The sequence below is a fragment of the Lampetra planeri genome, chromosome 57 (assembly GCF_965212315.1).
Source record: "Lampetra planeri chromosome 57, kcLamPlan1.2.h2, whole genome shotgun sequence".
Lineage (NCBI taxonomy): Eukaryota > Metazoa > Chordata > Hyperoartia > Petromyzontiformes > Petromyzontidae > Lampetra > Lampetra planeri.
In genome coordinates this window covers 6,606,124-6,631,903 of record NC_136163.1, presented here as the reverse complement: position 1 = coordinate 6,631,903, position 25,780 = coordinate 6,606,124, and the positions used below count along the sequence as shown (strand labels likewise).

General features: G+C 43.9%; 1 protein-coding gene across 2 annotated transcripts in view; it reads right to left on the bottom strand.

Moving 5' to 3' along the window:
* RRAGC (Ras related GTP binding C) overlaps positions 1 to 24,427 on the bottom strand; it is a 38,794-nt gene extending 14,367 nt beyond the window's left edge. The window contains exon 1 of one of the 2 annotated variants that reach the window (XM_078618258.1): positions 23,691 to 24,427. In XM_078618258.1, the coding sequence (XP_078474384.1) occupies positions 23,691 to 24,140 (450 nt within the window). In that variant the 5' untranslated portion in view covers positions 24,141 to 24,427. The remainder of the gene's footprint in view (positions 1 to 23,690) is intronic. The other variant, XM_078618257.1, reaches the window with a different exon arrangement.
* Positions 24,428 to 25,780: the final 1,353 nt, after the last annotated feature.

The following is a 25,780-nucleotide window of genomic DNA, read 5'->3' as shown; positions in this document are numbered from 1 at the left end:
ACTGCGATGATAGGACAATAGTCCATAATTGGCAATAAGTAACAGCAAAGCGGTTATAAGTGACTCAGAATTGTGCTTAGTTGTGTGTCCAGTCCACGACTTCCCTGAAGGCATCACACAGCTTCAGCGAGCGCGATGTCGATCACACGACGCGGTTCGAATTCGACCCTCGATCGATGGCTGAACCATCACCACACAAGCGTCGACTAAAAAGCAAGGGGCAAGTCCTTACTCACTAACAACTCCTTACTCACTAACAACTCCTTACTTACTAACGCCTTACTCACTAACAACTCCTTACTCACTAACAACTCCTTACTAACAACTCCTCACTCACTAACAACTCCTCACTCACTAACAACTCCTCACTCACTAACAACTCCTTACTCACTAACAACTCCTTACTCACTAACAACTCCTCACTCACTAACAACTCCTTACTCACTAACAACTCCTTACTCACTAACAACTCCTTACTCACTAACAACTCCTTACTCACTAACAACTCCTCACTCACTAACAACTCCTCACTCACCAACAACTCCTTACTCACCAACAACTCCTTACTCACTAACAACTCCTCACTCACTAACAACTCCTTACTCACTAACAACTCCTTACTCACTAACAACTCCTTGCTCACCAACAACTCCTCACTCACTAACAACTCCTTACTCACTAACAACTCCTTGCTCACCAACAACTCCTCACTCACTAACAACTCCTTACTCACTAACAACTCCTCACTCACTAACAACTCCTTACTCACCAACAACTCCTCACTCACTAACAACTCCTTACTCACTAACAACTCCTTACTCACCAACAACTCCTTACTCACTAACAACTCCTCACTCACTAACAACTCCTCACTCACTAACAACTCCTCACTCACCAACAACTCCTTACTCACTAACAACTCCTTACTCACTAACAACTCCTTACTCACTAACAACTCCTTACTCACTAACAACTCCTCACTCACTAACAACTCCTCACTCACTAACAACTCCTCACTCACCAACAACTCCTCACTCACCAACAACTCCTTACTCACTAACAACTCCTTACTCACTAACAACTCCTTACTCACTAACAACTCCTTACTCACTAACAACTCCTTACTCACTAACAACTCCTCACTCACTAACAACTCCTTACTCACCAACAACTCCTCACTCACCAACAACTCCTTACTCACTAACAACTCCTTACTCACTAACAACTCCTCACTCACTAACAACTCCTCACTCACCAACAACTCCTCACTCACTAACAACTCCTTACTCACTAACAACTCCTCACTCACTAACAACTCCTTACTCACTAACAACTCCTCACTCACTAACAACTCCTTACTCACTAACAACTCCTCACTCACTAACAACTCCTCACTCACTAACAACTCCTTACTCACTAACAACTCCTCACTCACTAACAACTCCTTGCTCACCAACAACTCCTCACTCACTAACAACTCCTTACTCACTAACAACTCCCTACTCACTAACAACTCCTCACTCACCAACAACTCCTTACTCACTAACAACTCCTTGCTCACCAACAACTCCTTACTCACTAACAACTCCTCACTCACTAACAACTCCTCACTCACTAACAACTCCTTACTCACTAACAACTCCTTGCTCACCAACAACTCCTCACTCACTAACAACTCCTCACTCACCAACAACTCCTTACTCACTAACAACTCCTTACTCACTAACAACTCCTTGCTCACCAACAACTCCTTACTCACTAACAACTCCTTACTCACCAACAACTCCTCACTCACCAACAACTCCTTACTCACTAACAACTCCTCACTCACTAACAACTCCTTACTCACTAACAACTCCTTACTCACTAACAACTCCCTACTCACCAACAACTCCTTACTCACTAACAACTCCTCACTAACAACTCCTTACTCACTAACAACTCCTCACTAACAACTCCTTACTCACTAACAACTCCTCACTCACTAACAACTCCTTACTCACCAACAACTCCTCACTCACTAACAACTCCTTACTCACTAACAACTCCTTACTCACTAACAACTCCTCACTCACCAACAACTCCTTACTCACTAACAACTCCTCACTCACTAACAACTCCTTACTCACTAACAACTCCTCACTCACTAACAACTCCTTACTCACTAACAACTCCTTACTCACCAACAACTCCTCACTCACCAACAACTCCTTACTCACCAACAACTCCTCACTCACTAACAACTCCTCACTCACTAACAACTCCTTACTCACTAACAACTCCTCACTCACTAACAACTCCTTACTCACTAACAACTCCTCACTCACTAACAACTCCTTACTCACCAACAACTCCTCACTCACTAACAACTCCTTACTCACTAACAACTCCTCACTCACCAACAACTCCTTACTCACTAACAACTCCCTACTCACTAACAACTCCTCACTCACTAACAACTCCTTACTCACTAACAACTCCCTACTCACTAACAACTCCTCACTCACTAACAACTCCCTACTCACTAACAACTCCTCACTCACTAACAACTCCCTACTCACTAACAACTCCTTACTCACTAACAACTCCTTACTCACTAACAACTCCTTACTCACCAACAACTCCTTACTCACTAACAACTCCTTACTCACCAACAACTCCTCACTCACTAACAACTCCTTACTCACTAACAACTCCTCACTCACTAACAACTCCTTACTCACTAACAACTCCCTACTCACTAACAACTCCTCACTCACTAACAACTCCCTACTCACTAACAACTCCTCACTCACTAACAACTCCCTACTCACTAACAACTCCTTACTCACTAACAACTCCTTACTCACTAACAACTCCTTACTCACCAACAACTCCTTACTCACTAACAACTCCTTACTCACTAACAACTCCTTACTCACTAACAACTCCTCACTCACTAACAACTCCTTACTCACCAACAACTCCTTACTCACTCAACTCCTTACTAACAACTCCTTACTCACCAACAACTCCTTACTCACTAACAACTCCTTACTCACTAACAACTCCTTACTCACTAACAACTCCTTACTCACTAACAACTCCTCACTCACTAACAACTCCTTACTCACCAACAACTCCTTACTCACCAACAACTCCTTACTCACTAACAACTCCTTACTCACCAACAACTCCTCACTCACTAACAACTCCTTACTCACTAACAACTCCCTACTCACTAACAACTCCTCACTCACTAACAACTCCTTACTCACTAACAACTCCTTACTCACTAACAACTCCTTACTCACTAACAACTCCTTGCTCACTAACAACTCCTTACTCACTAACAACTCCTCACTCACTAACAACTCCTTACTCACCAACAACTCCTCACTCACCAACAACTCCTCACTCACTAACAACTCCTTACTCACTAACAACTCCTTACTTGCTAACAACTCCTCACTCACTAACAACTCCTTACTCACCAACAACTCCTTACTCACTAACAACTCCTCACTCACTAACAACTCCTCACTCACCAACAACTCCTCACTCACTAACAACTCCTCACTCACTAACAACTCCTCACTCACCAACAACTCCTCACTCACCAACAACTCCTCACTCACCAACAACTCCTCACTCACTAACAACTCCTCACTCACCAACAACTCCTCACTCACTAACAACTCCTCACTCACCAACAACTCCTTACTCACTAACAACTCCTCACTCACTAACAACTCCTTACTCACCAACAACTCCTTACTCACTAACAACTCCTTACTCACTAACAACTCCTCACTCACTAACAACTCCTCACTCACCAACAACTCCTCACTCACTAACAACTCCTCACTCACTAACAACTCCTTACTCACTAACAACTCCTCACTCACCAACAACTCCTCACTCACCAACAACTCCTCACTCACTAACAACTCCTCACTCACTAACAACTCCTCACTCACCAACAACTCCTCACTCACCAACAACTCCTCACTCACTAACAACTCCTCACTCACTAACAACTCCTTACTCACTAACAACTCCTCACTCACTAACAACTCCTTACTCACCAACAACTCCTTACTCACTAACAACTCCTCACTCACTCAACTCCTTACTAACAACTCCTTACTCACCAACAACTCCTTACTCACTAACAACTCCTTACTCACCAACAACTCCTCACTCACTAACAACTCCTCACTCACTAACAACTCCTTACTCACTAACAACTCCTCACTCACCAACAACTCCTTACTCACCAACAACTCCTTACTCACTAACAACTCCTTACTCACTAACAACTCCTCACTCACTAACAACTCCTCACTCACCAACAACTCCTCACTCACTAACAACTCCTTACTCACTAACAACTCCTCACTCACCAACAACTCCTCACTCACCAACAACTCCTTACTCACTAACAACTCCTCACTCACCAACAACTCCTCACTCACCAACAACTCCTCACTCACTAACAACTCCTTACTCACTAACAACTCCTTACTCACCAACAACTCCTCACTCACTAACAACTCCTCACTCACTAACAACTCCTCACTAACAACTCCTCACTCACCAACAACTCCTCACTCACTAACAACTCCTTACTCACTAACAACTCCTCACTCACTAACAACTCCTTACTAACAACTCCTTACACTAACAACTCCTTACTCACTAACAACTCCTCACTCACTAACAACTCCTCACTCACTAACAACTCCCTACTCACTAACAACTCCTTACTCACTAACAACTCCCTACTCACTAACAACTCCTTACTCACTAACAACTCCCTACTCACTAACAACTCCTTACTCACTAACAACTCCTTACTCACTAACAACTCCCTACTCACTAACAACTCCTCACTCACTAACAACTCCCTACTCACTAACAACTCCTTACTCACTAACAACTCCCTACTCACTAACAACTCCTCACTCACTAACAACTCCTTACTCACTAACAACTCCTTACTCACTAACAACTCCCTACTCACTAACAACTCCTCACTCACTAACAACTCCCTACTCACTAACAACTCCTCACTCACTAACAACTCCTTACTCACTAACAACTCCCTACTCACTAACAACTCCCTACTCACTAACAACTCCTCACTCACTAACAACTCCTTACTCACTAACAACTCCTTACTCACTAACAACTCCCTACTCACTAACAACTCCTCACTCACTAACAACTCCCTACTCACTAACAACTCCTTACTCACTAACAACTCCCTACTCACTAACAACTCCTCACTCACTAACAACTCCTTACTCACTAACAACTCCTTACTCACTAACAACTCCCTACTCACTAACAACTCCTCACTCACCAACAACTCCCTACTCACTAACAACTCCTTACTCACTAACAACTCCTCACTCACTAACAACTCCCTACTCACTAACAACTCCTTACTCACTAACAACTCCTCACTCACCAACAACTCCCTACTCACTAACAACTCCTCACTCACTAACAACTCCTCACTCACCAACAACTCCCTACTCACTAACAACTCCTTACTCACTAACAACTCCCTACTCACTAACAACTCCTCACTCACCAACAACTCCCTACTCACTAACAACTCCTCACTCACCAACAACTCCCTACTCACTAACAACTCCTTACTCACTAACAACTCCCTACTCACTAACAACTCCTTACTCACTAACAACTCCCTACTCACTAACAACTCCCTACTCACTAACAACTCCTCACTCACCAACAACTCCCTACTCACTAACAACTCCTTACTCACTAACAACTCCCTACTCACTAACAACTCCTTACTCACTAACAACTCCCTACTCACTAACAACTCCTCACTCACCAACAACTCCTCACTCACTAACAACTCCTTACTCACTAACAACTCCTTACTCACTAACAACTCCTCACTCACTAACAACTCCTTACTCACTAACAACTCCCTACTCACTAACAACTCCCTACTCACTAACAACTCCTTACTCACTAACAACTCCTTACTCACTAACAACTCCTTACTCACTAACAACTCCTCACTCACTAACAACTCCTCACTCACTAACAACTCCCTACTCACTAACAACTCCCTACTCACTAACAACTCCTTACTCACTAACAACTCCTTACTCACTAACAACTCCCTACTCACTAACAACTCCCTACTCACTAACAACTCCTTACTCACTAACAACTCCTTACTCACTAACAACTCCCTACTCACTAACAACTCCCTACTCACTAACAACTCCTCACTCACTAACAACTCCTTACTCACTAACAACTCCCTACTCACTAACAACTCCCTACTCACTAACAACTCCTTACTCACTAACAACTCCTTACTCACTAACAACTCCTTACTCACTAACAACTCCTCACTCACTAACAACTCCTCACTCACTAACAACTCCTTACTCACTAACAACTCCTTACTCACTAACAACTCCTTACTCACTAACAACTCCTTACTCACTAACAACTCCCTACTCACTAACAACTCCTCACTCACCAACAACTCCTCACTCACTAACAACTCCTTACTCACTAACAACTCCTCACTCACTAACAACTCCTTACTCACTAACAACTCCTTACTCACCAACAACTCCTTACTCACTAACAACTCCTTACTCACCAACAACTCCTTACTCACTCAACTCCTTACTAACAACTCCTTACTCACCAACAACTCCTTACTCACTAACAACTCCTTACTCACCAACAACTCCTTACTCACCAACAACTCCTTACTCACTAACAACTCCTTACTCACCAACAACTCCTTACTCACTAACAACTCCTTACTCACTAACAACTCCTTACTCACTAACAACTCCCTACTCACTAACAACTCCTTACTCACTAACAACTCCCTACTCACTAACAACTCCTCACTCACCAACAACTCCTCACTCACTAACAACTCCTTACTCACTAACAACTCCTCACTCACTAACAACTCCTTACTCACTAACAACTCCTTACTCACTAACAACTCCTTACTCACTAACAACTCCTCACTCACTAACAACTCCCTACTCACTAACAACTCCTTACTCACTAACAACTCCCTACTCACTAACAACTCCTTACTCACTAACAACTCCCTACTCACTAACAACTCCTCACTCACTAACAACTCCCTACTCACTAACAACTCCTCACTCACCAACAACTCCCTACTCACTAACAACTCCTTACTCACTAACAACTCCTCACTCACTAACAACTCCCTACTCACTAACAACTCCTTACTCACTAACAACTCCCTACTCACTAACAACTCCTCACTCACTAACAACTCCTCACTCACTAACAACTCCTCACTCACCAACAACTCCCTACTCACTAACAACTCCTTACTCACTAACAACTCCTCACTCACTAACAACTCCCTACTCACTAACAACTCCTTACTCACTAACAACTCCCTACTCACTAACAACTCCTTACTCACTAACAACTCCCTACTCACTAACAACTCCTCACTCACCAACAACTCCTCACTCACTAACAACTCCTTACTCACTAACAACTCCCTACTCACTAACAACTCCTTACTCACTAACAACTCCTTACTTGCTAACAACTCCTCACTCACTAACAACTCCTTACTCACCAACAACTCCTTACTCACTAACAACTCCTTACTCACCAACAACTCCTTACTCACTAACAACTCCTTACTCACTAACAACTCCTCACTCACTAACAACTCCTCACTCACCAACAACTCCTCACTCACTAACAACTCCTTACTCACTAACAACTCCTTACTCACTAACAACTCCTCACTCACTAACAACTCCTTACTCACTAACAACTCCTCACTCACTAACAACTCCTCACTCACTAACAACTCCCTACTCACTAACAACTCCTCACTCACTAACAACTCCTTACTCACTAACAACTCCTCACTCACTAACAACTCCTTACTCACTAACAACTCCCTACTCACTAACAACTCCTTACTCACTAACAACTCCCTACTCACTAACAACTCCTTACTCACTAACAACTCCTCACTCACTAACAACTCCTTACTCACTAACAACTCCTCACTCACTAACAACTCCTTACTCACTAACAACTCCTCACTCACTAACAACTCCCTACTCACTAACAACTCCTTACTCACTAACAACTCCTCACTCACTAACAACTCCTTACTCACTAACAACTCCTTACTCACTAACAACTCCCTACTCACTAACAACTCCTTACTCACTAACAACTCCTCACTCACTAACAACTCCTCACTCACTAACAACTCCTCACTCACTAACAACTCCTTACTCACTAACAACTCCTCACTCACTAACAACTCCTTACTCACTAACAACTCCTCACTCACTAACAACTCCTTACTCACTAACAACTCCTCACTCACTAACAACTCCTTACTCACTAACAACTCCTCACTAACAACTCCTCACTAACAACTCCTCACTCACTAACAACTCCTCACTAACAACTCCTCACTCACTAACAACTCCTCACTAACAACTCCTCACTCACTAACAACTCCTCACTAACAACTCCTCACTCACTAACAACTCCTCACTAACAACTCCTTACTCACTAACAACTCCTCACTAACAACTCCTCACTAACAACTCCTTACTCACCAACAACTCCTTACTCACTAACAACTCCTCACTAACAACTCCTCACTCACTAACAACTCCTCACTAACAACTCCTCACTAACAACTCCTCACTCACTAACAACTCCTCACTCACTAACAACTCCTCACTCACTAACAACTCCTTACTCACTAACAACTCCTTACTCACTAACAACTCCTTACTAACAACTCCTTACTCACTAACAACTCCTTACTCACTAACAACTCCTTACTCACTAACAACTCCTCACTCACTAACAACTCCTTACTCACTAACAACTCCTTACTCACTAACAACTCCTCACTAACAACTCCTTACTCACTAACAACTCCTCACTCACTAACAACTCCTTACTCACTAACAACTCCTTACTAACAACTCCTTACTCACTAACAACTCCTCACTCACTAACAACTCCTTACTCACTAACAACTCCTTACTAACAACTCCTTACTCACTAACAACTCCTTACTCACTAACAACTCCTCACTCACTAACAACTCCTTACTCACTAACAACTCCTTACTCACTAACAACTCCTTACTAACAACTCCTCACTCACTAACAACTCCTTACTCACTAACAACTCCTTACTCACTAACAACTCCTTACTCACCAACAACTCCTTACTCACTAACAACTCCTTACTCACTAACAACTCCTCACTAACTAACAACTCCTTACTAACAACTCCTTACTCACTAACAACTCCTTGCTCACTAACAACTCCTTACTCACCAACAACTCCTTACTCACTAACAACTCCTTACTCACTAACAACTCCTCACTAACTAACAACTCCTTACTAACAACTCCTTACTCACTAACAACTCCTCACTCACTAACAACTCCTCACACACTAACAACTCCTTACTCACTAACAACTCCTTACTCACTAACAACTCCTTGCTCACTAACAACTCCTCACTAACTAACAACTCCTTACTCACTAACAACTCCTTGCTCACTAACAACTCCTCACTCACTAACAACTCCTCACTCACTAACAACTCCTTACTCACTAACAACTCCTTACTAACAACTCCTCACTCACTAACAACTCCTTACTCACTAACAACTCCTCACTCACTAACAACTCCTTACTCACTAACAACTCCTTACTAACAACTCCTCACTCACTAACAACTCCTCACTCACTAACAACTCCTCGCTCACTAACAACTCCTTACTCACTAACAACTCCTTACTCACTAACAACTCCTCACTCACTAACAACTCCTTACTCACTAACAACTCCTTACTCACTAACAACTCCTCACTCACTAACAACTCCTCGCTCACTAACAACTCCTTACTCACTAACAACTCCTTACTCACTAACAACTCCTCACTCACTAACAACTCCTTACTCACTAACAACTCCTTACTCACTAACAACTCCTCACTCACTAACAACTCCTCACTCACTAACAACTCCTTACTCACTAACAACTCCTCACTAACTAACAACTCCTCACTCACTAACAACTCCTCACTCACTAACAACTCCTCACTCACTAACAACTCCTCACTCACTAACAACTCCTCACTCACTAACAACTCCTCACTCACTAACAACTCCTTACTAACAACTCCTTACTCACTAACAACTCCTCACTCACTAACAACTCCTCACTCACTAACAACTCCTTACTAACAACTCCTTACTCACTAACAACTCCTTACTCACTAACAACTCCTCACTCACTAACAACTCCTTACTCACTAACAACTCCTCACTCACTAACAACTCCCTACTCACTAACAACTCCTCACTCACTAACAACTCCTTACTCACTAACAACTCCTTACTAACAACTCCTTACTCACTAACAACTCCCTACTCACTAACAACTCCTTACTCACCAACAACTCCTCACTCACTAACAACTCCTTACTCACTAACAACTCCTCACTCACTAACAACTCCCTACTCACTAACAACTCCTCACTCACTAACAACTCCTTACTCACTAACAACTCCCTACTCACTAACAACTCCTTACTCACTAACAACTCCTTACTCACTAACAACTCCTTACTCACTAACAACTCCTCACTCACTAACAACTCCCTACTCACTAACAACTCCTCACTCACTAACAACTCCTTACTCACTAACAACTCCTTACTCACTAACAACTCCTCACTCACTAACAACTCCTCACTCACTAACAACTCCTCACTCACTAACAACTCCCTACTCACTAACAACTCCTCACTCACTAACAACTCCTTACTCACTAACAACTCCTCACTCACTAACAACTCCCTACTCACTAACAACTCCTCACTCACTAACAACTCCTCACTCACTAACAACTCCTCACTCACTAACAACTCCTCACTCACTAACAACTCCTCACTCACTAACAACTCCCTACTCACTAACAACTCCCTACTCACTAACAACTCCTCACTCACTAACAACTCCTTACTCACTAACAACTCCTCACTCACTAACAACTCCTCACTCACTAACAACTCCTCACTCACTAACAACTCCCTACTCACTAACAACTCCCTACTCACTAACAACTCCTCACTCACTAACAACTCCTCACTCACTAACAACTCCTCACTCACTAACAACTCCCTACTCACTAACAACTCCTTACTCACTAACAACTCCTCACTCACTAACAACTCCCTACTCACTAACAACTCCCTACTCACTAACAACTCCTCACTCACTAACAACTCCTCACTCACTAACAACTCCTCACTCACTAACAACTCCCTACTCACTAACAACTCCTTACTCACTAACAACTCCTCACTCACTAACAACTCCTCACTCACTAACAACTCCTCACTCACTAACAACTCCCTACTCACTAACAACTCCTCACTCACTAACAACTCCTTACTCACTAACAACTCCTCACTCACTAACAACTCCTTACTCACTAACAACTCCTCACTCACTAACAACTCCTTACTAACAACTCCTTACTCACTAACAACTCCCTACTCACTAACAACTCCTTACTCACCAACAACTCCTCACTCACTAACAACTCCTTACTCACTAACAACTCCTCACTCACTAACAACTCCCTACTCACTAACAACTCCTCACTCACTAACAACTCCTTACTCACTAACAACTCCTCACTCACTAACAACTCCTCACTCACTAACAACTCCCTACTCACTAACAACTCCTCACTCACTAACAACTCCTTACTCACTAACAACTCCTCACTCACTAACAACTCCTTACTCACTAACAACTCCTCACTCACTAACAACTCCTTACTAACAACTCCTTACTCACTAACAACTCCCTACTCACTAACAACTCCTTACTCACTAACAACTCCTCACTCACTAACAACTCCTTACTCACTAACAACTCCTTACTAACAACTCCTTACTCACTAACAACTCCTTACTCACTAACAACTCCCTACTCACTAACAACTCCTTACTCACTAACAACTCCTTACTAACAACTCCTCACTAACTAACAACTCCTCACTCACTAACAACTCCTTACTCACTAACAACTCCTCACTCACTAACAACTCCTTACTCACTAACAACTCCTTACTAACAACTCCTTACTCACTAACAACTCCTCACTCACTAACAACTCCTTACTCACCAACAACTCCTTACTCACTAACAACTCCTTACTAACAACTCCTTACTCACTAACAACTCCTTACTCACTAACAACTCCTTACTCACTAACAACTCCTTACTCACTAACAACTCCTCACTAACTAACAACTCCTTACTCACTAACAACTCCTCACTCACTAACAACTCCTCACTAACTAACAACTCCTCACTCACCAACAACTCCTCACTCACTAACAACTCCTCACTCACTAACAACTCCTTACTCACTAACAACTCCTTACTCACTAACAACTCCTCACTAACTAACAACTCCTCACTCACTAACAACTCCTTACTCACTAACAACTCCTTACTCACTAACAACTCCTTACTCACTAACAACTCCTTACTCACTAACAACTCCTCACTAACTAACAACTCCTCACTCACTAACAACTCCTTACTCACTAACAACTCCTTACTCACTAACAACTCCTTACTCACTAACAACTCCTTACTCACTAACAACTCCTCACTAACTAACAACTCCTCACTAACTAACAACTCCTTACTCACTAACAACTCCTTACTCACTAACAACTCCTTACTCACTAACAACTCCTTACTCACTAACAACTCCTTACTCACTAACAACTCCTCACTAACTAACAACTCCTCACTCACTAACAACTCCTTACTCACTAACAACTCCTCACTCACTAACAACTCCTTACTCACTAACAACTCCTTACTAACAACTCCTTACTCACTAACAACTCCTCACTCACTAACAACTCCTTACTCACCAACAACTCCTTACTCACTAACAACTCCTTACTAACAACTCCTTACTCACTAACAACTCCTTACTCACTAACAACTCCTTACTAACAACTCCTCACTCACTAACAACTCCTTACTCACTAACAACTCCTTACTAACAACTCCTTACTCACTAACAACTCCTCACTCACTAACAACTCCTTACTAACAACTCCTCACTCACTAACAACTCCTTACTAACAACTCCTCACTCACTAACAACTCCTTACTCACTAACAACTCCTTACTAACAACTCCTTACTCACCAACAACTCCTTACTCACTAACAACTCCTTACTAACAACTCCTCACTCACTAACAACTCCTTACTCACTAACAACTCCTTACTCACTAACAACTCCTTACTCACTAACAACTCCTTACTCACTAACAACTCCTTACTAACAACTCCTCACTCACTAACAACTCCTTACTCACCAACAACTCCTTACTCACTAACAACTCCTTACTAACAACTCCTTACTCACTAACAACTCCTTACTAACAACTCCTCACTCACTAACAACTCCTTACTCACTAACAACTCCTTACTCACTAACAACTCCTTACTCACTAACAACTCCTCACTAACAACTCCTTACTCACTAACAACTCCTCACTCACTAACAACTCCTTACTCACTAACAACTCCTTACTAACAACTCCTTACTCACTAACAACTCCTCACTCACTAACAACTCCTTACTCACTAACAACTCCTTACTAACAACTCCTTACTCACTAACAACTCCTTACTCACTAACAACTCCTCACTCACTAACAACTCCTTACTCACTAACAACTCCTTACTCACTAACAACTCCTTACTAACAACTCCTCACTCACTAACAACTCCTTACTCACTAACAACTCCTTACTCACTAACAACTCCTTACTCACCAACAACTCCTTACTCACTAACAACTCCTTACTCACTAACAACTCCTCACTAACTAACAACTCCTTACTAACAACTCCTTACTCACTAACAACTCCTTGCTCACTAACAACTCCTTACTCACCAACAACTCCTTACTCACTAACAACTCCTTACTCACTAACAACTCCTCACTAACTAACAACTCCTTACTAACAACTCCTTACTCACTAACAACTCCTCACTCACTAACAACTCCTCACACACTAACAACTCCTTACTCACTAACAACTCCTTACTCACTAACAACTCCTTGCTCACTAACAACTCCTCACTAACTAACAACTCCTTACTCACTAACAACTCCTTGCTCACTAACAACTCCTCACTCACTAACAACTCCTCACTCACTAACAACTCCTTACTCACTAACAACTCCTTACTAACAACTCCTCACTCACTAACAACTCCTTACTCACTAACAACTCCTTACTCACTAACAACTCCTCACTCACTAACAACTCCTTACTCACTAACAACTCCTTACTAACAACTCCTCACTCACTAACAACTCCTCACTCACTAACAACTCCTCGCTCACTAACAACTCCTTACTCACTAACAACTCCTTACTCACTAACAACTCCTCACTCACTAACAACTCCTTACTCACTAACAACTCCTTACTCACTAACAACTCCTCACTCACTAACAACTCCTCGCTCACTAACAACTCCTTACTCACTAACAACTCCTTACTCACTAACAACTCCTCACTCACTAACAACTCCTTACTCACTAACAACTCCTTACTCACTAACAACTCCTCACTCACTAACAACTCCTCGCTCACTAACAACTCCTTACTCACTAACAACTCCTTACTCACTAACAACTCCTCACTCACTAACAACTCCTCACTCACTAACAACTCCTTACTCACTAACAACTCCTCACTAACTAACAACTCCTCACTCACTAACAACTCCTCACTCACTAACAACTCCTCACTCACTAACAACTCCTCACTCACTAACAACTCCTCACTCACTAACAACTCCTCACTCACTAACAACTCCTTACTAACAACTCCTTACTCACTAACAACTCCTCACTCACTAACAACTCCTCACTCACTAACAACTCCTTACTAACAACTCCTTACTCACTAACAACTCCTTACTCACTAACAACTCCTCACTCACTAACAACTCCTTACTCACTAACAACTCCTCACTCACTAACAACTCCCTACTCACTAACAACTCCTCACTCACTAACAACTCCTTACTCACTAACAACTCCTTACTAACAACTCCTTACTCACTAACAACTCCCTACTCACTAACAACTCCTTACTCACCAACAACTCCTCACTCACTAACAACTCCTTACTCACTAACAACTCCTCACTCACTAACAACTCCCTACTCACTAACAACTCCTCACTCACTAACAACTCCTTACTCACTAACAACTCCCTACTCACTAACAACTCCTTACTCACTAACAACTCCTTACTCACTAACAACTCCTTACTCACTAACAACTCCTCACTCACTAACAACTCCCTACTCACTAACAACTCCTCACTCACTAACAACTCCTTACTCACTAACAACTCCTTACTCACTAACAACTCCTCACTCACTAACAACTCCTCACTCACTAACAACTCCTCACTCACTAACAACTCCCTACTCACTAACAACTCCTCACTCACTAACAACTCCTTACTCACTAACAACTCCTCACTCACTAACAACTCCTTACTCACTAACAACTCCTCACTCACTAACAACTCCTTACTAACAACTCCTTACTCACTAACAACTCCCTACTCACTAACAACTCCTTACTCACTAACAACTCCTCACTCACTAACAACTCCTTACTCACTAACAACTCCTTACTAACAACTCCTTACTCACTAACAACTCCTCACTCACTAACAACTCCTTACTCACTAACAACTCCTTACTAACAACTCCTTACTCACTAACAACTCCCTACTCACTAACAACTCCTTACTCACCAACAACTCCTCACTCACTAACAACTCCTTACTCACTAACAACTCCTCACTCACTAACAACTCCCTACTCACTAACAACTCCTCACTCACTAACAACTCCTTACTCACTAACAACTCCTCACTCACTAACAACTCCTCACTCACTAACAACTCCCTACTCACTAACAACTCCTCACTCACTAACAACTCCTTACTCACTAACAACTCCTCACTCACTAACAACTCCTTACTCACTAACAACTCCTCACTCACTAACAACTCCTTACTAACAACTCCTTACTCACTAACAACTCCCTACTCACTAACAACTCCTTACTCACTAACAACTCCTCACTCACTAACAACTCCTTACTCACTAACAACTCCTTACTAACAACTCCTTACTCACTAACAACTCCTTACTCACTAACAACTCCCTACTCACTAACAACTCCTTACTCACTAACAACTCCTTACTAACAACTCCTCACTAACTAACAACTCCTCACTCACTAACAACTCCTTACTCACTAACAACTCCTCACTCACTAACAACTCCTTACTCACTAACAACTCCTTACTAACAACTCCTTACTCACTAACAACTCCTCACTCACTAACAACTCCTTACTCACCAACAACTCCTTACTCACTAACAACTCCTTACTAACAACTCCTTACTCACTAACAACTCCTTACTCACTAACAACTCCTTACTCACTAACAACTCCTTACTCACTAACAACTCCTCACTAACTAACAACTCCTTACTCACTAACAACTCCTCACTCACTAACAACTCCTCACTAACTAACAACTCCTTACTCACTAACAACTCCTTACTCACTAACAACTCCTTACTCACTAACAACTCCTTACTCACTAACAACTCCTCACTAACTAACAACTCCTCACTAACTAACAACTCCTTACTCACTAACAACTCCTTACTCACTAACAACTCCTTACTCACTAACAACTCCTTACTCACTAACAACTCCTTACTCACTAACAACTCCTCACTAACTAACAACTCCTCACTCACTAACAACTCCTTACTCACTAACAACTCCTCACTCACTAACAACTCCTTACTCACTAACAACTCCTTACTAACAACTCCTTACTCACTAACAACTCCTCACTCACTAACAACTCCTTACTCACCAACAACTCCTTACTCACTAACAACTCCTTACTAACAACTCCTTACTCACTAACAACTCCTTACTCACTAACAACTCCTTACTAACAACTCCTCACTCACTAACAACTCCTTACTCACTAACAACTCCTTACTAACAACTCCTTACTCACTAACAACTCCTCACTCACTAACAACTCCTTACTAACAACTCCTCACTCACTAACAACTCCTTACTAACAACTCCTCACTCACTAACAACTCCTTACTCACTAACAACTCCTTACTAACAACTCCTTACTCACCAACAACTCCTTACTCACTAACAACTCCTTACTAACAACTCCTCACTCACTAACAACTCCTTACTCACTAACAACTCCTTACTCACTAACAACTCCTTACTCACTAACAACTCCTTACTCACTAACAACTCCTTACTAACAACTCCTCACTCACTAACAACTCCTTACTCACCAACAACTCCTTACTCACTAACAACTCCTTACTAACAACTCCTTACTCACTAACAACTCCTTACTAACAACTCCTCACTCACTAACAACTCCTTACTCACTAACAACTCCTTACTCACTAACAACTCCTTACTCACTAACAACTCCTTACTCACTAACAACTCCTTACTAACAACTCCTCACTCACTAACAACTCCTTACTTACTAACAACTCCTTACTCACTAACAACTCCTTACTCACTAACAACTCCTCACTCACCAACAACTCCTCACTCACTAACAACTCCTTACTTACTAACAACTCCTTACTTACTAACAACTCCTTACTCACTAACAACTCCTCACTCACCAACAACTCCTCACTCACTAACAACTCCTTACTTACTAACAACTCCTTACTCACTAACAACTCCTTACTCACTAACAACTCCTCACTCACCAACAACTCCTTACTCACTAACAACTCCTCACTAACAACTCCTTACTCACTAACAACTCCTTACTCACTAACAACTCCTCACTAACTAACAACTCCTTACTAACAACTCCTTACTCACTAACAACTCCTTGCTCACTAACAACTCCTTACTCACCAACAACTCCTTACTCACTAACAACTCCTTACTCACTAACAACTCCTCACTAACTAACAACTCCTTACTAACAACTCCTTACTCACTAACAACTCCTCACTCACTAACAACTCCTTACTCACTAACAACTCCTTGCTCACTAACAACTCCTCACTAACTAACAACTCCTTACTCACTAACAACTCCTTGCTCACTAACAACTCCTCACTCACTAACAACTCCTCACTCACTAACAACTCCTTACTCACTAACAACTCCTTACTAACAACTCCTCACTCACTAACAACTCCTTACTCACTAACAACTCCTTACTCACTAACAACTCCTCACTCACTAACAACTCCTTACTCACTAACAACTCCTTACTAACAACTCCTCACTCACTAACAACTCCTCACTCACTAACAACTCCTCGCTCACTAACAACTCCTTACTCACTAACAACTCCTTACTCACTAACAACTCCTCACTCACTAACAACTCCTTACTCACTAACAACTCCTTACTCACTAACAACTCCTCGCTCACTAACAACTCCTCGCTCACTAACAACTCCTTACTCACTAACAACTCCTTACTCACTAACAACTCCTCACTCACTAACAACTCCTTACTCACTAACAACTCCTCACTCACTAACAACTCCTTACTCACTAACAACTCCTCACTCACTAACAACTCCTCACTCACTAACAACTCCTCACTCACTAACAACTCCTCACTCACTAACAACTCCTTACTAACAACTCCTTACTCACTAACAACTCCTTACTCACTAACAACTCCTTACTCACTAACAACTCCTCACTCACTAACAACTCCTTACTCACTAACAACTCCTCACTCACTAACAACTCCCTACTCACTAACAACTCCTCACTCACTAACAACTCCTTACTCACTAACAACTCCTTACTAACAACTCCTTACTCACTAACAACTCCCTACTCACTAACAACTCCTTACTCACCAACAACTCCTCACTCACTAACAACTCCTTACTCACTAACAACTCCTCACTCACTAACAACTCCCTACTCACTAACAACTCCTCACTCACTAACAACTCCTTACTCACTAACAACTCCTTACTAACAACTCCTTACTCACTAACAACTCCCTACTCACTAACAACTCCTTACTCACTAACAACTCCTCACTCACTAACAACTCCTTACTCACTAACAACTCCTTACTAACAACTCCTTACTCACTAACAACTCCTTACTCACTAACAACTCCCTACTCACTAACAACTCCTTACTCACTAACAACTCCTTACTAACAACTCCTCACTAACTAACAACTCCTCACTCACTAACAACTCCTTACTCACTAACAACTCCTCACTCACTAACAACTCCTTACTCACTAACAACTCCTCACTCACTAACAACTCCTTACTCACCAACAACTCCTTACTCACTAACAACTCCTTACTAACAACTCCTTACTCACTAACAACTCCTTACTCACTAACAACTCCTTACTCACTAACAACTCCTTACTCACTAACAACTCCTCACTAACTAACAACTCCTTACTCACTAACAACTCCTCACTCACTAACAACTCCTCACTAACTAACAACTCCTTACTCACTAACAACTCCTTACTCACTAACAACTCCTTACTCACTAACAACTCCTTACTCACTAACAACTCCTCACTAACTAACAACTCCTCACTAACTAACAACTCCTTACTCACTAACAACTCCTTACTCACTAACAACTCCTTACTCACTAACAACTCCTTACTCACTAACAACTCCTTACTCACTAACAACTCCTCACTAACTAACAACTCCTCACTCACTAACAACTCCTTACTCACTAACAACTCCTCACTCACTAACAACTCCTTACTCACTAACAACTCCTTACTAACAACTCCTTACTCACTAACAACTCCTCACTCACTAACAACTCCTTACTCACCAACAACTCCTTACTCACTAACAACTCCTTACTAACAACTCCTTACTCACTAACAACTCCTTACTCACTAACAACTCCTTACTAACAACTCCTCACTCACTAACAACTCCTCACTAACTAACAACTCCTTACTCACTAACAACTCCTTACTCACTAACAACTCCTTACTCACTAACAACTCCTTACTCACTAACAACTCCTCACTAACTAACAACTCCTCACTAACTAACAACTCCTTACTCACTAACAACTCCTTACTCACTAACAACTCCTTACTCACTAACAACTCCTTACTCACTAACAACTCCTTACTCACTAACAACTCCTCACTAACTAACAACTCCTCACTCACTAACAACTCCTTACTCACTAACAACTCCTCACTCACTAACAACTCCTTACTCACTAACAACTCCTTACTAACAACTCCTTACTCACTAACAACTCCTCACTCACTAACAACTCCTTACTCACCAACAACTCCTTACTCACTAACAACTCCTTACTAACAACTCCTTACTCACTAACAACTCCTTACTAACAACTCCTCACTCACTAACAACTCCTTACTCACTAACAACTCCTCACTCACCAACAACTCCTCACTCACTAACAACTCCTTACTTACTAACAACTCCTTACTCACTAACAACTCCTTACTCACTAACAACTCCTCACTCACCAACAACTCCTTACTCACTAACAACTCCTCACTAACAACTCCTTACTCACTAACAACTCCTCACTCACCAACAACTCCTTACTCACTAACAACTCCTTACTCACTAACAACTCCTCACTCACCAACAACTCCTTACTCACCAACAACTCCTTACTCACTAACAACTCCTCACTAACAACTCCTTACTCACTAACAACTCCTCACTCACCAACAACTCCTTACTCACTAACAACTCCTCACTAACAACTCCTTACTCACTAACAACTCCTCACTCACTAACAACTCCTTACTCACTAACAACTCCTCACTCACTAACAACTCCCTACTCACTAACAACTCCTCACTCACTAACAACTCCTTACTTACTAACAACTCCTCACTCACTAACAACTCCCTACTCACTAACAACTCCTCACTCACTAACAACTCCTTACTCACTAACAACTCCTTACTCACTAACAACTCCTCACTCACTAACAACTCCTCACTCACTAACAACTCCTCACTCACTAACAACTCCTTACTCACTAACAACTCCTTACTCACCAACAACTCCCTACTCACTAACAACTCCTTACTCACTAACAACTCCTTACTCACTAACAACTCCCTACTCACTAACAACTCCTTACTCACTAACAACTCCTTACTCACTAACAACTCCTTACTCACTAACAACTCCTCACTCACTAACAACTCCTTACTCACTAACAACTCCTCACTCACTAACAACTCCTTACTCACTAACAACTCCTTACTCACTAACAACTCCTTACTCACTAACAACTCCTTACTCACTAACAACTCCTTACTCACTAACAACTCCTTACTCACTAACAACTCCCTACTCACTAACAACTCCCTACTCACTAACAACTCCTTACTCACTAACAACTCTATCATTTTTCATTGCTGGAGGGGTTGCCCCCCACTACTTGAACTTCTTTCGCACCGTACGTAGCCAACTGTGCGGGAAAAATAGTTTCTTCTATCCAAGCTTCGCCGTAATAATCGTGCCCGTACAGCAGTTTAGCCCTCAAGTTATTTTCGTTTCTAAAATCCGCGGTGCGTGGGTCGCGTTACAGTCGGGCCCGGGCGTTTAAAATCGCAGCAAGACCACGCGCACCATTGGATGGACGGGCCTCCCCTAGGTCGACTCAGCCTGAAATTAGCAGCTGGTGCGGTACTGTATAAACATCGCCACTGGGGAGACAAAGGCGGCCCCTTCGTGGTGTTGTGGCCACTCACCCCCTCGCGTGCCGTGCCGGCCTTCACAGGTGGTGCCACTCGCTAACAGCACTTGCCCCTACAGTCTGTTACAGGCTACACGGGGGAGCTTTGTCTTTGCTGGAACACGACGAGCGGTAGGGTTAGGGTTGACGGGTCGTCTCGGGGTGGGTTTGGACACATTTATAAGGCTCAGGGTTTATTGTGTTTACGCTTTAAGTTAGCTTCTGTGTGTAACTGCATTGTCCTGTTATCAAGGCACCGCTGCATCGGGGGCCTTCCCACACGGCAGCCTTTTGACCATACTTCACCTTTTTTTGCTGCACCTTCCTCTGAACAATGCAGAGGAAGGTGCAGCACAAGCAGTAATCAAGGCTCAACACATCTGCTTTGCTTCTGTGATCTTGACAAGATTGGATGCAGTTCGAGTGACCATGCTTAAACCATCGGTTAGGCTTACAATTAGTATCATTAATACGCTTACAGCTGAGCTTACACGTTTTAATTTGAGGCTCATGGTTTTAAGTTTCGTCTATGTGTCCTATGCTTAAGTGTTAGGCCTACGCTTAAAGTTCAGGTTAGGGTTATAGGTTTAGGCTTAAAGAGTCTGGCTTAAGGGTTACGGATATGGACGTACTGTACTAAAAGGTGGGCTTCGGCCTAAACCTTAAGTGTGGTGTGAGAGTTCAGCTGGGCTACAGGAGTTCGCGACAGACTTGGCCTCAGGCATACAGGCCTTGGTGTTAGTTCGTCGTTACAAGTCACTGAAGTTGTTTACATTTGTCTGTGATTGTGTACGAGTCGGTTTGGCCTCCGTCGTAGTTGGGGCCTTGGGGGTTCAAGCCTCGAGATTTCGGCGTGGAGCCGAGCCGCGTGTTACCGTCAGCTCCGAGGTTTTCCCCGAGCTTTAGGCTAAGAATCAGGCTGATAGTTGAGTGTTATATAGTTACATGTAGAGTTGGGTTAGGCCTTGCGTTTAGAACCAGTCTCTTCTAGAGCTTAGGCTTAGGCCAATCCTTGCTCTGGCGTGAGCTTTAGTCGGGTTCAAGCCCAGAGGCTTAGCCTGAGCCCTGGTCTCAGGAACCAGGATCACGAGGTCTGGGGTCTGGGGGGGATCACGAGCCCTGGAGTCTGGGGGGGGATCATGAGCCCTGGGGGATCATGAGCCCTGGGGTCTGGGGGGGGATCATGAGCCCTGGGGTCTGGGGGGGATCATGAGCCCTGAGGTCTGGGGGGGGGATCATGAGCCCTGGGGTCTGGGGGGGGGATCATGGGCCCTGGGGGATCATGAGCCCTGGGGTCTGGGGGGGGATCATGAGCCCTGGGGTCTGGGGGGGGGATCATGAGCCCTGGGGGATCATGAGCCCTGGGGTCTGGGGGGGGATCATGAGCCCTGGGGTCTGGGGGGGGGATCATGGGCCCTGGTCTCAGGATCATCACGAGCCCTGGTCTAAGGATTCCGAAACCCGGGCCGGGAGGAGGGGGGGGCAGGACGAGGGGGGGGCAGGACGAGGGGGGGGGGGCAGGACGAGGGGGGGGGGGGCAGGACGAGGGGGGGGGCAGGACGAGGGGGGGGGGCAGGACGAGGGGGGGGGGCAGGACGAGGGGGGGGGCAGGACGAGGGGGGGGGCAGGACGAGGGGGGGGGGGGCAGGACGAGGGGGGGGGGGGCAGGACGAGGGGGGGGGGCAGGGTGGGGGGTTGAACCTGCGCGTCGATGACAAAGATGAGCGCCCCGGTGCCGCTGAAGATCATCTCGGAGTCGAAGGTCGTCGGGTCGAAGAAATCGATCTGCCCCGGGAAGTCCCAGATCTGGAAGTTGACGAACGAGCTGTTGGAGATGTCGTCCTTGTAGATCTTGTTGGTGGACTCGAGGAAGAGCGTCTCGTTGGGCGACATCTTGTGGAAGACCACCTTCTGGATGGACGACTTCCCCGAGCGCCGGAGCCCCATCAGCAGGATTCGAGGCTTCGAGTCGCCGCCGCCGTCATCGTCGTCGTCGTCGCCTCCGCCGCCGCCTCCGCCGCGGCCCGCGCCCTCGTCCTCGTCCGCGCATCCTCCGCTCTCCTCGGGGCCGTACCCGAAGTCCTTGGGGAAGGAGGAGACCACGTTGAAGCTGCCCCCCAGGGGCTCCTCCTCGGCGTACTGGATGGACATGGTTCGGGGCCGGTGGACGGCGCCGCCGTCGCGATCGCTGCTCTATAATCGGCGCGAACTCGCGGCGGTGGTGGCGGTGGCCGAGGAGCGACGCGCGGCTCCTGCTGCTCTCCTCCTGCTGCTGTTGCTGCTCTCTCACTGATGGCCTCTCCTGCTGCTGCTGTTGCTGCTCTCTCACTGATGGCCTCTCCTGCTGCTGCTGTTGCTGCTCTCTCACTGATGGCCTCTCCCTGCTGCTCCTGCTGCCCTCTCTGACGACTGCTGCTACTGCCCCACCACCCCCTCGAAGCACGTGACGCGGGGGGTCAGCGGGGGGGGGGCGCGTACCATCGCGCCCACCCATTGGACGGTGCCAATGATTGTGGGTGACGTCATTTGCGCGTCGGGGTTGAGAAGACGTCATCCAACGCTGTGTTGTGGTAGGTGACGTCACCCCACTCGGTGTTTTGTTTGGTGACGTAATCCGGGGACTGTACTTGTGCGCGGGTGACGTCATCTCGCGCTGTGTCGTCTGATTCGTCTCGCCCAGCTGTGTTGGTGACGTAATCGCTTACACTATGTGGGTGACGTCATTTGTTTTGGTCCTAATCAGGAGATGAAAGTTAGTTTCTATGAACTTAAGCGCTTTTAAAACTCCTGGGAGCACGCGTTAGACGCGCCAAAATTAGATAGGCCACCTTCCCACATCTGTCCCTCCACAATCAAAAAAAGATATAAAAGTATGTTTACACATCCCGTCAGCCAAATGGCTTTCCTGTGAAAACATAAGAATGTTGTTTTACCCTTTCTGGTAATAAAACAGGAGGTGTTAAGACGTTCAAACACCGAATAGAAACCCTTTGAAAGGTTATATGCTTAGTTCTTTCGGTAAAGTCATGTAGAAGGGAAATAATAAAATAATTAAAATAAAACAATAAAATAAAATTCTCACGACGTTTCGGCCACAACGCAAGCAGCCGTCCTCAGGTGAAGAAACAGCTGTCGGAAAGACAGCGTCCTAATGGAACGCTGTCTTTCTAACAGCTCTGTTTCTTCTTGCGTTGTGGCCGAAACGTCGTGGGAAATGTATTATGTTTAATTTATTATTATTTTATTATTTCCCTTCTACGTGACTTTACCGAAAGAACCAAGAATATGAATCCCTGCAGTCACAAAAGCTTTAAATCGAAATGTATGTGTGGTTAATGCAGACTTGAGTCCTTGCAAAAGGTTTATATTTGGTGTTTGAACATCTTAACACAACTGTTTTATTGGCAGAGAAGGTTAAAACTTCTTATTTTTTATACTTTGATCTTGGCAAAAAAAGGTCACATTTTGGCCTTTCTCTGGGTGAGCCGAATTCCAGCAGCATTGGTTCGGCACAAACGCAAACCTCTGGCAACGGTTTCGGCATTCAGCAGCTCATCAGCAGAGCCGGGATCGCTTGAGCAAATGTTGTTGAATTGTCTCATTCTTGATTTGAAGCTTTCGTCACTGCAGGAATCCATACTCTTTGGTTCTTTCGCTAAAGTCACTTAGGTAGAAATAAAATAAAATTGATCACGACGTTTCGGGCGCAACACAAGCGTCCATCATCAGGTGGGAAAGCGTGGCCTGCTGCTGATGCAGACTGTGTTAAAAAGTTTTAAATGGGTGTAGCC